The 17782-nt window shown below is 52.7% G+C and overlaps 1 protein-coding gene across 1 annotated transcript in view; it reads left to right on the forward strand.

Annotated features, from left to right (window-relative positions):
* Positions 1–2581: 2581 nt before the first annotated feature.
* Sdc (Syndecan) overlaps positions 2582–17782 on the forward strand; it is a 68108-nt gene continuing 52907 nt past the window's right edge. The window contains exon 1 of the mRNA XM_029111191.1: positions 2582–2681. Within this exon, the coding sequence (XP_028967024.1) occupies positions 2607–2681 (75 nt within the window). The 5' untranslated portion in view covers positions 2582–2606. The remainder of the gene's footprint in view (positions 2682–17782) is intronic.

Here is a 17782-nt window from a genome sequence, read left to right on the forward strand (position 1 = left end):
GTTCACCCCACGCTGGTCATCAACTCGTTTACGAAGGTGAAATCGGAGAGTGCTGATTCCCGATTTCCCATCGGCTCCCCCCTCGCGTCGACTCTGCTTCACCTGCGCTCTGATATCTGATCACTGATTCCGCGTCTTCCCAAGGCCTTGGAATGCCTAGCGTACGATAATCGTCACGGGACACAGCAGCTCACACACGTCGAACGGGCGAGATAGCGTCCATATCGGATGACGACAAACCGAATCCAAACCGGATGAGGATCGAAAGTACCCCCGTGCAGTCCAAGCATTTTCTATCCATCTATATTTTGAGTATATTCCGCGAAAAGAATACCCCGCATGTTAGGACTTCCAATAGAGCGTGCGAACCCCGCAACTGCGCCTCGTGGGACGCCACACGTCGCGGGAGGAGAAGTGCTTACACGCAGAAAGCGTGACAGAAAGTTAGAGGCTGGCCTGCGACACCGTCTTATCTCGCGATGATTCCCTTTGATGTCGCGCAGGCGGAGTGAACCTGCGAGCGGCCGACATCCAAGGATCGGAGTTGAGGACATTCGTCGGGGATAGCGAAACTCCGAACTTGCCGAGAGTGCTGCCAAGCGAGGCAAACATTTCCAGTGGTGCCTACTTCCCAGTAGTCCTGATGAGTCTATCTCAGTCGATGATATGCTCAAGAATCCGGTCCTTGGATGAGCAGGTACTCACCTGCGAGTTCCCGCCGCTTTTCATGGGAGAGCCGAGGGGATCGAGGTCATTTATCGCATGGAATCCACGCCATAAATCCTATAGATAGATTAATAATAATTGGTTCCAGTCACTTAGACTGATTCGTTCTGCTCAGAAGCAAGAGCCAGGGCACGAATTCATCTCCTTTCCATTCGATACAAGCGGTGGTAACAGGATAGTGAATCGAGCTTTTGATTGGCACCCAGAGAAAACCGATCACAAATCGCTGAAAGATCGTGGGAATCTCTCTCGAGAACTTCTTGTCGGCCCTCGCTTCCATTCATGGCAGGAATCGACGGATACCAAAACATTGGAAGCATAAATGGGAACATAAATTCACTGGGTACGAGCTACATGATTCTAGGAAAGGAACAAAGACCCTTGTCTGCGTAAGCATATCTGCCAGGACGGAGGTGAAGACAAATCCCCCTAGCTCAGCGGGGAAGTTAGGATACGACGCCGACGCTGACGCTACATCGATTGCCGAAACATGCTTGACACATCGCTGTACGCAAAATAAAATGCGGGAATTCTCAACTCCGCACCGTCAGTCACGGTGCCGAAGGTGCGATAGTTGGCGAGCGACGGAGGAACGCTATGGGACAAGCTGGATTGAGAGCATTATTTCTATCGTGATGAAAATCGGGGAAACCGCTGCCAACCAGCCAGCGATGTGTCTCTTCCTCCTCCCGAATTCTGCTCATTCCGAACGGCCGACCAGGGGCTCAGGATGGGTCGATGCATGGATTACCAAACACCTTCCAGGATACTCCCCATTATAAAGCGAACCAATGACGAGCGGGGCGAGAATGCTCTCGGGGCGATTCCGGGTCGCGAGAGTCGATTAGATCCGAATTACTCGTTCGGAAAAATTTGAGTGCTCGAATTTTTTTCGACAGACGCTCATTAGAGTAGAGGGTCTCAGGGTCATCGATGAATCTGGGATGGATGCGCTGAGGATAGTTCAGACATATCTAGGTCAACCACGAACAAGTACCCGGTAATGCAATGATTTGAGGGATCGAAGACGAGGCAGGAAAATGTCGGCTTGAGTGGTCATATGCTAATTCAACATCATCTCTTGAGCTTCCGACTCGCAGGGTTCTCTACAAGGAAATCTCTCGCGACGAGATCGGGGATCCGCTGTTGCGTTCCGGCCCTCCAATCCTCATCCATCCTGAGCCTCCGCTGGATGGATCATGGGTCATGTTACTCAACTGATGGGAAAAAGACGTTCCCTTGCGATATATTCGCGAGAAATCGCGTCCCCCCATCCGGACAGTGAGCTTGAGAATGGGACCGGAATCCGGGAACTCATGACTCATGATAGAGACATTGACAATGGCTCGAGTAGAGTATCGATCGCTTCGCTTCGTGGAAAATATTTGTGCGCTCTACGACCACAGTGATTCATTGAGGACTATTGCGCGAGTTCTGGGGACTCATCGGTGCGTCCGTTCGTGTCGAGGGCGTGTATTGGCGCCACTGCCCTTTCCAACATGGCGACTGATTGAGGCCTCTTTCCTAGCGGTCCGTGGTGCTCGCAGCCGCATTGGCTCAGCAGTAATCAGGCGTCGCGAGGAGCTCTCCTCAGTTCGAGATAGTCGGAGATGCAGCCGCGTTCGAGGTGCTGAAAAATTCTTTGGATATCAGTGGAAAAATCTGAAATTCTCGCGAATTTCGGGCCCTAGGCCCACCTTGATGCGTTAGTGGAGCTCCGAACGCTCGGAGGTACTCGGTGTTATAGTGTATACGACGTCCGTACGTCGACCAACAACAAGTGAACATCGACGGGAGCAGCATCAGGGAAAAAAATCATTATCGGAAAAGTAAAGTTCAAAACAAGACCCAACAAGCCAAAGTGATTTCATCATATCAACATGAAACTGGATTATCGTCTCCTGAGTGCCGTGGCACTTTTGTGCATCTGTCATTTTGGATTCTCCGACACACAGGTAAGTTGGAATCGCGTGAAGAATGGACTCCGCAGATAAATCACCGAGCCCAGATAGAAATGTGGTCCCGGCTTCCCACGTCACGCAGTTATCTAACACCCGCGGATCCGTAGCACAACTTGGTAAACCCTTACCCAGCAGCGACTTTCCCCCTTTGTTATCAGCAGCGGTCAGAAACCCAGAAGAACTTCAAGTTCCTCCCCGACGCAAGCAGCCGTCATCGCTGTCGTTTTCTGAGTGCTTCGACTCAATCGACATCGGTGTTCCCACAAACCACTGCCTGACCGTGGGCTTCCGACGTCTCTGCTCGTCACAGCAAGCGAATGGGCGAAGATCAATACGACCCGAACTGTGTCAGCCCGATGCCCGGGGGATCCATGAACAAATGGGTGGAAACGGGCGCCGAGAGAGCTCAGTCGTGTCTGGAACGAGCGAGATTTGAGGACCATTCGAACTCGTTGCTCGTATCGCTAATGTCGCCTTCGGAGGTGTCATCTTCGGCTTTCACCCTTTCCGCGAATCATTCAGGCACACCCCATTCTCTGAAGGGAGCTCTGTTTCGGCGTTGTCGTGGGTCGCCGGGTTTTGTCCTCCAATAAGTTGAAGGGAACTCCGGTAGTGGTCAGAAGTTGTCGTTGGAATTTGCGTTTCATACGGCTTCAGGGAATTCGGGCTCGCTGGTGGCGGAGCTGCTGCTCCTCCGAGTGGTTGAGAAGAGCACAAAGCGAGCAGAGCAAACAAGACTTGAGTCGGACGGGCCAGCAGCGAGAAAGCAGCAGCAGCAGGCGCAGCTCTGCGTGCCACCTCTCCAAGCCAACCAGAGCCGGTCGGTCGGTCCTCCGGTCGCTCTGTCGGTCGACCAGAGCCATCGGAATGTCGATTCCTGCCTGTCGTCTTCGGCAGTCCACATCTGAGTATGTTCGGGCTCGCGTGCGAAGACAGTCGTCCGAGCCGCAGCTCAGGCTCGGCCGACCGGCTTCATTCATGTTTCCTTTCGGGTGTGTGAGGCTCCCGGGTCTGGCGAGCGCGAATTCGAACCTCCGATCTGGTCCCCGAACATGCAAACGGGTCGCGATGGACCCACAGGGGAAAGTCTGGGCTCGAGTTGATGTCGCGGCGTAGTTTTCGAGTGAGTTGAGCAGTCGTCGTGCTTCTCGTGTCGGTGGTTTAGTTAGAGGCATAGTGGTTCGTATCACCGTCGCCGTAGTTGCTCTTGTCATCATCGAATACGTCGATGAACGTAGCGGCAGCGCCAAGAACAGAGTTCTTCTCGAAAACGCCCACGTTTAGCTCTTGACGATGGCGACGGCTACGGCGCCACGATACGAGATGTGAACTGCCACCGCACCGACGGGCTACAGTGGATTTTTTGTTCCAACAAATTAAGTGATTGCCTTTTAGCGGCTTCCCGCGTTTTTGTCGTCCTGGTAACGTCTGTCGACGGAACGGGTGTCGTCCTCGCTCGCTCGCTCGGAAAAGTGCCCGAAAGTGGACTCAACGATTACCTGAATTTCGCAACGGGAAACGACAGAATATGAAATCGGCCGGCTCGATAGGCGGTGCATGCATTCCGATCATGATTCCCACCGCTCGAGGTGATCATCGGACCTCGATGAGGACCACGACGAATGCCTCACTTTGAAGTTCCGAGAGCTTTCCGAGCGAATGGGAAGATTCTCTGTCCATAGCGTGTCTTTCCTCGACTATCTTCCTCCCTGTCTCGGGTAATCGCGGCGGTGCCGAAAATTGATTAGAGTGTCGTTGACGTCGCTTTTGCAATGGTGTACTCAACGAATCGGATGTCAAGATGGCGGCGACCGGGAAGCCCGGAGAGGGGTCCAGGAGATCTTTCTGTGCTCCATGAATGTCGATTCGCTACCGCCGCGTCTCGCGGCTCTAATGAGAGTGGAATCGCGACCGCTAATGGAGGCTCGTGCGGCTTCCTTTCGACCCCGATCGGATAAGTTCTCGGAATGCAGTTGTTACTCTTGAACCCGGGAACAAGAGGTAATGACGAGGGAAAAATTATTCGAGCTTCGATTCGAAGTTACTCGAGACGTCTCGATGGGCTTTCTGTGATGTTCATGCTTCTATTCGCGATGACCTTCTGATGAAAATCTTTGTATCGAAGAAAGAGTCTTCCCTCTCTCTGGAAAGAGAGGATCTGCCCCATGCTGATCCAATGATTACCACCATCATCATGCTGGTCGGAATGATCGGAATCACCACCACCGTCGCAATTTTCGCCGTCGGAATCATATCGTCTTCCCAGTCGTCGCTCAGCGGTCCAACGAGACAGATTATTATCTACCCTCGATGTATGAAAAAGGGCCCTGCCTCGCCAGGCTCCGATTGTTTTCCCGTTTCGAAGCGAAAAATAAGTAATCGATGACACCAGGTCGTTCCTGGCGATTGACGGCTCGTCTTCCTCGACATTTCGAGGCGAGTCAGTCCACCATGACAACATCTACCGCCCGATTCTGTCCGGGAAGAGTCGGGGAATGACATAGAACTTCCCTCGCAGGGTTTCGAGGGAGGAGCCTTCCAGGGAAAAGCGGAATTTCCAGGAACAGAAAGTAAATGTCGATCATTGTTCTATCCCCTTACAGAGAGGGAGAGAGACGAACCATAATCAGGCGGGGGCTTGTTGCAATATTCTAGTTGGGGCGTCTCTATGGTTACGGCTCCACCCGACTGCGTAGCGTTGGACTCAATGTACCTACTCTGATGGATTCTGCTGAGTGAGAGCTATGCGTCTCATGGCCACCACCGTAGGTCCAATGTGCTCTCTGCATTCGGACCTTCGGGTCGACTTCCTCGGGAGGAACGTCGGTCACGATGATCTCTCCGCTCTTCCATGAGCTCTCCTGTTCCTCCTCGTCCCTCAATCGATCCGCATCTTGGGTGTGAGTCGTATTGTATATGTCCGGAGCGATACTCCAGCGAACAATCTATGAGAGTACGTCCCTGGGGGGTACGCGACCTTATGCCTCGGGATCGATCGGACGGGCTCGAGAGCGAAGTCGGCAGTACGTCTTCGGAGGTCAAGCCCGCCGTACAGTACGCGGCTGGAGTTGGATATAGTCCTTCGGAAGCTTCATCGATCGCTTGACCAGAGCGAGCGTTCTTTTGTTTATCATCGGAAGTGCCTCGCGGCGGCTGTATCACTCGATACCGCTCATAGAAGCGTATACCCCACTAGGAGGAGCCCACTAATCAAATCCACGGGAGATGATAAGGAAGCCCCGCGGAAACGATAGTGGACGCGCCACTTTCGGTAGGGGCGCTTGCAGTAGAAGGAGAAGCGCATGACGTTTGATGATGGACGTTTCTGTGAGGCGGTCGGCGTTCTGCAACGATACGTCATAAGTTTGTAGAAGGAAACCGGCCGTCCATTCGCTCATTGGCCAAGTGGCCTGCCGAGGCAAGACAACTCGCCCACAGCAAGCCGCGCGGTCTCGATCGACGGCGATTCTGGAACTTTCAGCCAGGCGCCCGTGAGCGAGCTGGCCCGTGTTGCACGGCAGATTTCCGTGCATGCGAGGACTGACGGACGCAAAATCGTACGCCGTCGTCGTAGGCGCTCCGAGCCTGACAGGATCGACCGCGCTCGAAAGGCTCGACACAAGCGGCTCAGGTCCCGAACGACGCCGTAATTGAGTGGGCGGGGAAGTCGGAGCTCATTTATAAGATGTAGTGGGGTTTTGTCCGAGGGTATGAGAGCTAGGCGGGAGAATTTATCGGAGTCGTCGCTGGCCATCCGGCATCGAGGCCAGTCTCGATGCTGCTTGTGATGTTGGCGGTCACCGTCGCTTTTATCGCTCGTTGATTTGACAACTGTGCTGTCTATTCGAGAGGAAACGACAACCTTGGACAAACAAGCCGACAGACGCGAAGTCCTCCGCATCCTCGTAGTTCAACCGCCGTAATTGATCGTCGTCGTCGTCAACCGAGACGTTCTCCGAAACGGAAAGAGAGGGGATTCGGAAAAAGGCTTCGCTCTGCGAAATCGGGCTTGTAACTTTCTCTATCAGCGACATTCTCGCAACGGGGCTCAGAATCAGGGAGACTCGAAAAGTCCTCGGAAATTGTTCACCCAACGCCGTCCGAGGAATTCGTTAAACTCGAATGATGTTTATCGAGTTATTGTGTAAATTCGTCTTCCGGAAAACGCCGATGGCATAGCGGACGCCATGACAAAACCAGCGGACTAGGGTGTAGAGGAATGTTCGTTTCAACAATACCGGCTCTAGACTCCCGGATGTGTTCGGACGTCATGGTTTGTTTTCGCTAATCAAACGAAGGGTTGAAAAAATGCCAGAAACCGCGAACTGAGGGATCAGCAAAAGTAGTATTCGTGAGAAACTCGTTGTCGACTCGCTGTTTCGCTGAGTGCCAGCCGGGAGAGTTCTCTCGTATTCTTCGGACACAGACGGGCGCTCTGGCTTGCTGGCTGGCTCGCTCGCTTGCTAATTCCAATCTCACTCAGGTGAGAGATCGTCGACGGCGAAAAGAAAATGAGGGAAACGAGCGGACTCTGAGTTGAAGATATTCTAGCAGAGCAGACTCAAACAGTGACGTGACTTGACAAGCGAGTCAAAATTCTTTGTGACCGAGAGAGGGTCCAGGGGTGCGGGCCATCTTCGGAATTACCAGAGTCTCACCGAATCTCCATCTTTTCCTGAATGTTCCGAGCGTCCTGGCTTTGCCTCCGCATCGAGTAGGACGGCGGGAAGAGTAGATGGCAGAGTACACCCGAATGATGAATGATGTTCTCTGCTCCGGCTGATTGGTAACGCTGGCTGACAGATTCGTGGACAAATGCGACAAACAGACTTCCTGTGGAAAACTCTAAAAATGCTGCTTCTCTTCGACACGCTCAACGGAGACAGAAACGGCAATGTGAATCGGAGAGGCAAGCGACATGATTTAAGACTTGACTCTTTGGTTTACTCGCTGTCTGCCAAACGCAGCGATGCTGGTCTACCAGCTCGTTCGAGCCTAGTTCTAGAACGGCTAAAGCATTCCTCAAGGAGAAAGCTTCCCGCGCGGAGTCTCGTATAGTTTGTGCTTGTCTGTGCTGGAAGTGAACTTTCGACGAAGTGATCTGGCTCCCGAATTTCAGAGGCTGCGGGCCGTCAGATAGTTTCTGGCGGTTTGCTGGAATGTGAAAGTTTTCTCCCAAGGTCCGGATAATATACCCGTGGGTATACCCCATAGAATTTCGATGAAATATTCATTAAATGCAGTTGCTCCGCGGAACTACTGAAGGCATGGCGCTCCGAGCCGAGAGCGGTAGCGGTACACGGAGACTCCGCTGGCGCCGTAGTAGCGACACCGGCGGACGTGCATGATAGAATATCACGATGAATGGTTCACTGAGTGAAGCTTAGTATCGATATGCGTTTGGAATGACATCCCTCAACGAAACGCCACACCATCGACTGCCTGACCAGTCATCAAGCGAACGAGCGGAACATAGGAGAGCGTCAAGAGAAGAGTTACCCCGCTCTGTGATGAAGCTCTCGAATAAACGACTCGGCGCTGCGTAGTTCGTTTACTCTGCGTCGGTTCGAGTCAAGGTCTCGTAAAGGCTCAGTAAACTAAACCACCACCGGGAGACTTCTCCTCGAGTCGGAACCCTGGAACCTACCGAAGGCTCGCTAGACCTTGGATCAATTATCCGTTCAGGTCTTCACGACTCCTGGGAGGGAAGAGGAATATTAGTGGAGCGTCCGATCGAATCTATCGGACGGAAATATATCATGGGAATATGTTCGTGGGGGGTCTCCGGATTCGTTTTTTTTTCGGGAGCAGACACACGGGATGGACTTTGTGGAATGCATTCGATCGGAGCAGCGAAAGAATAACACCAGTTGAGACCACACTGAGAGCGAGCCGTCGTCTATCGCATCGGACGATATCATCCCGAAACTCTACCCTTTGATAATTATTGCTGACCAGCTCGAGCTGCGCGTTCCACCGGGCATGAGATGTTGGAATCTTTATCCGGTACACCGAGTCTTCGCTATCTGTAACCGCATGACTGATGTCGAGCAATGCTCAAGGAAATTCCAAAGTTTATTCCGGACTCAGGGAATCCAAGGAGAACAACAAACGGAATCGACTGACGTGAGCACCGGAGCAACTTCGACGGCTGGCTGGCAGGCCGGCGGGCAGAGAGGCTTCGATGCAGCTGCCCGATCGTTTTCCAATGGTTCACGTTGTTGCCTGCGAAGGCTCTTGTGTGCCTTCTTGTCAGGAACTGAGGGCAACGTAAATCAAAGAAAGTGCTCCACGTGCCTCGATTCGCTTCTCCGGAGCTGGTCAAGGGTTGGAAGCTCTCACGGGAAGTCTTTCCTGAGGGAAAACGCGCCAATCACACTTGGATTAAACGTTCGAGGAAAAAGAAGTCTGCGCAAAAACGCAGACGCTCCGTTTTCCGCTGCGAACCCGGCCCATCATTCGGAGTTTGCGTTCTTCCAACCACGCACAGCGCTCCCGTTGAGGATAATTTCGACGATGGTCGTGGTACTGCTGGCTGTGGCGAGGCGAGAATCGCTGAAACTGACATGGCGTACTACATATACCCCGCTCAGGTCGGCGTTGAGTTACGTGAGGTGCTTTAGTAATAGAGAATCTGAGCGCCAATGATGTATTGAGGCCGAGAGCTCGACGAGACTATATTGGGAGGCTTGTTTATAATGCGTTTATGAGCTACAGAGAAAGTATATTGGCCCCTGCAGCAGACTCGCATCTGGCCACGTATTATTGCGCGCTTTCGCAACAGTTCTTGCCCTCGGCAGAACCGCTCGAAGGAACCTACGAGTTCTCTCGTCGCTCTGGCTACCAGTTGCAAATCATTCGATCGATGCTTCTCATCTGTTCGCATTCGGGGGAATAGTTTTTCGCTTCTATTCCGAGAGGATCATTGTTGGAAGACACTCTCCGGCCCGCGAACGAGGTCTCGAAGCTGTGTCTGGCGGACGACAGTGAGCCTATTTGTCTGGAAATAGGACGTTGGGAATGGAACGTATTTTCAGTAGATTGCGACTACTCCGCAGGAATCGCTCTCTATTGGAATCGCTGCCCCTCCATCGGGCACGGAGCGAAGTATATTATTCCGACCCTCGATCGGCACCCCGCGATCCGCGACCGACGACCCGCGACCGCGCCACCGAAAGCGAGGCAGCGCGGAAGGTGCGGATCGTTTTGACTGATTGTGGCAAACTTTGAGTAGTTTCAGTCCGTACGGAAAACGGGCTGGCTCGAGAGAGATCCGCTACGACGCGCAGAGAATAATGGTGGTCGGCCGAGAATCTGTATTCCGTTGCAAAGGTCAAACGAGGTCAATTTACAAACATACTCCACGGACAGGAAGCGGAAACTACTTGAAATTCGAGAGACTACAACAGCGAAAAGCGCGAAAAAATGGATGAAGGAGCGCTCCTGTGTTGAATCGTCGTCGGCTCGTCCACCAACGAGGTTGCGAACATCGAACTTACTAAGCCACGTCCCGACTAAGGGCAGTCGACTCAAGACGGAAGGAAGTCGCGATCACTTGAACTACCGGATGTGTCCATGCTTCTGGCCTTTCATGTTCGCGCGAGAAAACAAGCATTGACCGGATCCGATCGCCTTGAATAGGGAACGCGCGCGGATTTTCCCGCAATCAGACTCGATCAATGCTCTGATTGATCGAATTACCCATGTCCGAATCTTAGAGAGTTCCTCGAAGGTCACGTGGTCTTGTGAGGCTTAGAATAGCGAACGGAGAATGAGGTCATACTCGAACGCTATTTGAAGCGTCCTCGAATCGTTTCGTTCGATGTGGGCCCGCTGAAATATTGGGGACATTTTTCTCCATGAGCTCTCGGCTCGCTCAGATTCTCCCGAATCTCACGGCGCGTCAGGCCCGATCCTGAGCGGAACCGCCGTCGTGAGCGATTCTCGGGTGTCGGTGGAGCGTCGCGCCATTTAAACGATAAGCACAACAACTGAAGATGCTGAAACTGTGTAAGGTGTCGTGGAACGTCTGTGGCGACGGACCATCTGTATTCCTCGTTTCAAGTCTGGACGGCAGCGCGCTGCTCCTGTCGGGCTCGCCATTCCAACGAGAGAAGCTCGTAATCCATACAAGGTAGCGCTGTTGTGTTTTGGGTTTTGCGGTGGTCGTCGCGTTCATCAGGTCTGAAAACAAAATTTGACGAGAACCAGGCGATGTTCCTGCAGCGAGAGCAGAGCGGGGAACGAGTACCGCTTGCCGCCGCAAACAGCGCAATTTTCGCGGAGTGTTCGCTGTTCTGAGAATTGTGACACTTGTTCGGGCAGGGAATATGCGTTCGGGGTGCCTGTTCTCGATACGGTAGAATTCCATTCGTCCCTGTTGCTGAGTATTTTATTCGCGGGACGTTTCTCTTTGAGCGAAATGGTCAGCGGTGGTCCACGGGGGTACAAAATCCCAAGAGCGATGCTCGAGCCCGTGGAGAGCATCTGTCTCATGAGGACTGTCATCAGATAATTATTATGCGATCCCTGGATTCTTTATTAGGCCGAACTGAGAGTTTCTAGTTTCTATCACGGAATCCAAGCGGACTAACTAAGACATGCTGAAGGTCTCAACGCCTATGGAATTCGTGGAATCATCGTGGCTAAAGGTCACGATGAGATCCGAAAATAGGATTTCGTGCCTGCGACCTGCTCGGTACCGCTAACATAACGCGCCGCCATCCAGAGCCCACTTAATTCTGAAATTCGCGGAATTTCCGAAAGAGCTATGCAGATAACGGAACCTACATCGGAACAGAGCTCCTCTCTCGCGCCTTGTCTGTTAGGAGATGCCGTCGACGAAACGAATCGGCACAGAGACGCATCGGTCAACGCCGGCCACGTCCCTTTCATCCGCACGGCATGCGCATACGGAAGCGGTATTATGCTGCATATGGCCGCTCGCGGTGCATCGAAAATTATCATACAATTACAATGAATATATACGGACGACTCTCAGAAGTGATCCATGAATGCATACTCAAGCTACATGCGGATATCGTCCTCCTGAACCACGAGGAGATCCTGTCTGGCTGTCTAGGCCTGGCGCTGTCCCGTCCATCGGACTAGCAAGGTTCTTCCTGATTCGAGGAATAGGGTGTGGTCGGCGCCATGTTCTCCTTCGAGCATGCTGGCGCGCTCGGACGTTTTACTGAAAAGCTTACTCTCATTTAATCGCGACCACGCAATTACAGAAACATTGTAATTATGCTCGATTGGGTCACGTTGGGCGACGCAGGTTACTGCTCACGCCTGCAGGACGTCGGTGAGAAGCTCGGTGGGAGTGAAGAGAAGCACATCGGCACATTTCTGCGCGCCTAATTGAGATGACCGCGGCAATGCTCCATCATCGTCATGCTTTTAGTCGGCGGTGGGATATTTTTTGATGCAATTAGCGCAGTCGAACCATCTCTGGAAGTTCGGCAAGCGGACCGAAGGGCCCGGGGAACGAATTCCGACTGAGATGTGACGGTCGGAGCGAGGCAAGAAGCCGAGATAGGTCAACGATCATAGTCTCGCAGACGTAACGAAGGTTTGTCTGGCCGGAGACAGTTGGCCTCCGACGGCTCATTCGCTCGAGATCGCGAGTCCATCACATGATAACGTGCGCCCTCCAGTCCCAGGTACGTGCTTTGTTTGCGTGCGGGCTCATCAGCGCACAGAATACATCCTGGTCCGTCGTCGAAGGGACGTCAATCTCGAATGAGAATTAATCGAAGGTCGAAACAACTGCTCCTCCCGCTCCTCACTCGGCCTTCTCGGATGCGTCCGCTACTAACGGGGGAAAGAGGGCGAGAGAGAGAGCAGCCCGACGCAGGACCGACGGCTTCGTACGGAACTCTCAAACTCGACTCGAACATCATCAATCCGCCCCGACGACGGTCGGCACAGTCACCGTTCCCGATTCATGTCCTCAGTCCAGAATCAGCACAAGGCGGAATCCCCGTGATCCGGTCTAAGTCTGTGTCAGACATACCATGGAAAGTGGACTCCTCGTTCTCCTCGAGGATCCAGATTTCATTGTGCGACGGATATTGGTATACCGCGATCGGCAACAATATTGGTAGTGCTCCCCTTCCGTTTGGTTGTTTGCCAAAGGACCAACGGACGGACAGGCAGTCCCGCAGCAGTTTCTGTCTTCTACGGGGATAATATCTTCTATCGTTGTTGTTGGTAACGGAGCCTCTTGGCCAGTTTGTCGTCCACACATCCGTAGCTGCGGAGGAGCACGGAGAGCGGCAAAACGCTGTTGTCGGCAAGAGGCCTTCTCGCTTCAACCAACAAAACCGCACACGACCAGACCCATTCGCCGTAGAGTAACTATGTAGACTGCCAAGTCAGTTGGCTGAGCGAGCCGAGATTCCCTCAGGGCGCGTGTACAGACATAGAGAGGAACGAATGCTCGAGAAATGTTCGACAAATATCCACGGATCATAGCGCTGCGATTGTTTTGAATAGTTGCTTCGCCTAATGGAAGTAACCCGCCAGACGACGAGCATGCGAGGAAGGGTTCATGGGGCGGAAGAGACCATGATTCATTCATTCACTAATCGAATCCGGGGATTACTCGGTGGCGGAAATGATTCGGCGATCTTGACGATCCCGATTACGAACACACTATCGTTTCGCAGAACTGAGCGATCTATGTGGAAATATCTCTCTTTCTCTCCGCTGTTTTCTGTGCATCCATCTAACCAACAGCCAACCTACCATCGGCATCGGCTCGTCTGTTCATCCATGCTTCAGCCAAGTGAGATACAAACGTCGGCCTGCCAGACTTTTCTGGATCAGGGTTGCTCATTGCTGGAAACTCTCGTTGCCGTAGGGGCTCTTCGGAGAGGAAGAACAGAAGGAAGGGAATTCTTTTTCGACGTATATATGTATGATTCGATCATTCCTGACGTTCCGTTGTCTGAAACAGGGAGTGAGACTAAGCAGCTGAATGACGATCTGGTCGCCGAATGCGATGGCCTTCTTTCGTCTATTGATTTCGTTCTCGCTTTTCCGTAGCTATCGCCGCCGGGAGGGAGAGATTGCAAGATGGCGACTGCGAATATAGGTCGATGAACTTTCTCTGGATTTTCTTCCTTCTTGACGATATGCTAGCTACATCCGAATAATGGTCCCGCTACTAGAACAATATTGGTTGGGTTGCACGGCTGGGCTGTGAAATCGAGCATCGTTTACACTAACTGAGCGACGAACTCCCGAGCGTTCGAGAATGAGGTGCGTGACTGTCGCGTGACTCGGCCGGATCGCGCGAGTGGCACGTCCACTGTCGATTGATGCGGAGTGCGCTCGGTCGACTTCCTCTGGGTAAGAGCGACCCACAGAATGGAGCTCCCCGATTCCAGTTCGTTTGGTCGGAAAATGAAGTGGAGATTGAAGCGGCGGCGTATCGGTCGTTTTGATTTGTGGGTGCAGAATATTCCTCGGAGTTTTACGAGATCGACCATCAATCGCTCCTTGCCAGATTCTCGTCGCTTCGCCAGAGTTTCTCTCGCGCGGGTCTGTGAGCACCACAAGATGTCTTGGCAGCCAGAACGGACTCCGTCTTAATCGAAAGTTATGGCCATGATTACTGCTGATGGAGGAAGGGGTCATGCGCAAACGTCAGCGGAGTTCGTGACCGCCGAGAGCGGCGTACGGTGAATTTTTCATCCGAACTCCGCGGAAAGATGAGCCTGCCTGTCGGTTTCCGGAACAGCATGAGGCTTCTGAGGCTCTCCGTTCTCGACATATTTGTCGGTCACATTGGCTGCTTTCCAGCTGTAGATATTCAATAAAGTTGATCGATCCTCTGGAGACGGTTCCGGTGACATACGGACGCTTCCAGAGGAGGAATCGATTAGCCACCCAGCGAATAGCTCGACGTAGTTGGAAGTCTAGCGAAACGGAGCGAAACCACCAGAACGATGGATTTCACTTTGCTGAAATAGTGAGCTCGGATCGATGGCCTTCAAGGAACCTTCGAATTCATTCTCTTCGTGTAGAGCATGTCATTGAAAGCGTGCAGCTCATCTCGATGATCGGAGGTAACTCTGTCGTCGACGGGACAATCTTAGGGAAGCATGGAAGTTGAGGAAGCAATGTTCTGAGTGTCGTTCATTGCAATTCCTCAGTGGAGCGTTTGTAGGAAAATGTCTGTGGAATGAATTCGGACCGCAACATAGTTTCGGAGAACACGGAATATTTCCTCCATCGCATTGCATGCACAATGGCCGGGCGTTGCACGACGTTCCTCATAAACAAGGTGGTCCCATTCTCTCCTCGACCCCAACCAGTCTTTCCCCCTCCGTCTTCTCTTCCACTGGAGCGTTTTTCGTTTCCGTCTTTTCTCCTCGTCTCTATCCTCCAAGTCGACGGAGGTTCGAGCAATATATACGATCTTGTTGTGTAAGAGCTCCGAGCACGGAACTGAATTTATTCTAACGGAATCTTTGCGATATCACGATCTCATGCTGGTCTGCGCAGATTGAATAATTCCTTTCAATGATTTCCGTCGATTCTGTCCACTCCGTCTTGGAGTTAGGGCCGGGCAAGGGGTCGAAGGAACAGAAGCTCAGAATGTGATTCTTCTGCGCGAATTCCGTAGAAGGGTTCGCTCCCCATTCGCCAAGTTGCCGAACCGGAGGTTTGTTCCTTTTTGTCGCATCCTATGCTGTAGATCTCAGTCAGTCCGATATCTGAATGGGACAAGCTCTGCTATCTGCGGATGTCAGTACCGATATATGGAAGGAAACAGGCAGGTGCTACGGAGGCGGCAGCTTTTCCCCCGAACACGCGTATATCTAACGGTCGGGTCGGTGGAAACCGGCGAACCAGACGAGAGGAGGGAGCACAGAGCTGTTTAACGCTTCTCAGCCGCATACATTTCTCTGATTGCTCCCATTCGAGGAGGCCATGGCGTCCGGAAGACAGGTGCTCCACGGCCCATAATGACGGCTTCCGCTAGGACTCGATACCATAGCAGACCACCGAATTTTCGGCTTCGCTCACTCGGTCACAAAATAGGAGTCCTCGGTACGAAGTGCATATAGAGCGGTTTCCGTCGATGCTCAGACCAGGCTTGAGACCTCATCGAAGGCTCAGTCGCCCCCAAGAGAAAGACAGCAGCATAACCCAGCGAAACAATCAATGGCGCTTCAGGTCGGAGTAAAATGCTCGAAAAATGGAGAACGAGGCACGCTTTGCTAGTTAGTAGTCGGATAGGTTACTGAATGAATTTACGCCCAACGAGCGTTTGCTTCAGTTCATGGGAGGCATAAACTGGCTCTGATGAGGATGGCTGTGCCTAATTACACGGCCAGGAACCTACTGAGGGTGATCCTCGCTCTCCCCCCGCAACGACGACGTCGACGAGGGCTTCGTGGGCGGACACCCGCTGCTCGTTTTTCTTTTTTGATGCTTCGTTCCGAGCTGAACGAGCCGAGTTGGCCGTTTGCTGCCAAGCTTTTATTTGGAGAAGAACAAAGACGCGAGCTATTAGGCAAACTAGCACAGTTTTTAGAAGTTCAAGGAAGCTGTGGCGCCACCGCAGCTCTCTACCGTTGGCTGGCCGCTCCAGCGAGCTCGCTGGCCATTTTGGCCCATCAACCTGATTGCGAGTTGCGAGGCTCCTTTACCTACTCATCATTATATACCGTATATTTATGGTGCGCGACCCAGCCCAGGAAAAAAACGTATGCAAACCTCTGCCTGCGGGCAACTCGGCCGCGACCAAGGCTAGGGATGCGGACGGTAGCGTACCGTCGGGACTCACAGTTGCTCTCCTAGCATCACATTCTAAATCAAAGCATTGCCGAGCCCCGTGTCCTTGAACAGGACATTGAGTGACCGAGGATCCCAGTCCGCCGTTTTGCGGTTGTCGAGTTTCAACATCCCGAGAAGTCGTTTGCTCGGATGAGCGACCGGTTCGGCGCTCCAAGTAGCGAGGAGAGAGAAAATTAGATGGGGAAGAATCTGCTCGGGGACAAGGAAATCCTAGAACACGACCATCAGCAGTAGCGGTGTCTAACCCTTTGGGACACTCGCGAGTCTGGGCTGCTCTCTCGAAGGATATAAATGGCCGGATCCGTTTTCCTCCTCAGCTGGTCACCACTGGTTTCCCTCTCGTTTTGGCCGATTTGTGACTCTGTTCGGCCGAGCTGATTAGGTAGAAGCACACGATGACCTATCCTGAATAGAAATTGCTTGTAGATGAAAAAGTTACCAAGGTCGGCCCTCCTGTTGAGATGCCCCCTCACGGTACTCTCGACAATTAGACGTAACGACACAGCGACCTCTACCGCCGCAGACGCAGCTGTTGGTGACGGTTGACAGCTGTGTGGAGCTCGAGAGAATCGGTCCCTCAAAAGCAGAAGCTACCGGAAACTGAACGTACGCGTCCGAGGATTATGGTCGCCTGCCCAATGCGGAGTCTCGAAGCAGCTTCGAAACGCTCCCTTCCCATTATATTCGTTCGAGGATCGATAATGAATATGTATCAGACAACGGGATTAAAGACGCGATCGATCCGCGGACATCCTCTAGCTCGGAAAGAGCTCTGGAGCCAATTTCCCAGGTCCGGAGCGCGTCGTGAATGAGGGAGACATTTTCTGCGAATAACCAGAGGGAGGACTCGCAGCCTTTCCATCGACCATGATATCGCGTTGCGATACGGTAAATGATACATGAGCACAGCTGAATGGGGAACGCTCGCAATGGACGTCTCTCTTTCGTTTGCACAACACGGAAGCACGAAAAACGAACGAATGATCGCGCGTAAATACGAAAGGTCGCCCCCACGAGGCGCTCACACCAAGAAAGCAAGCTCGCCCGATGAAAGCAACGGAAATAGATGGAGCGATTAGTTGACGTTCTTATCTACGCGGCTATCTGCGACCGAGCGCACGTTCGCGAGCAACGAGGAAACTCTGCCGCAGCATCGGCGAGCTTGTGGAGGTTCCCGAACATCGACCGCCGTTATTGCGCGAACCAGAGGCAAGACGGCAGCATGAGGTCGCTACGATGGGCAGAGGTGAGCTGTCTCGGTGGTTGATCGCGCGGCAACG

The sequence above is a fragment of the Galendromus occidentalis genome, unplaced genomic scaffold (assembly GCF_000255335.2).
Source record: "Galendromus occidentalis unplaced genomic scaffold, Mocc_1.1 scf7180000077384, whole genome shotgun sequence".
In the NCBI taxonomy this organism is placed as follows: domain Eukaryota; kingdom Metazoa; phylum Arthropoda; class Arachnida; order Mesostigmata; family Phytoseiidae; genus Galendromus; species Galendromus occidentalis.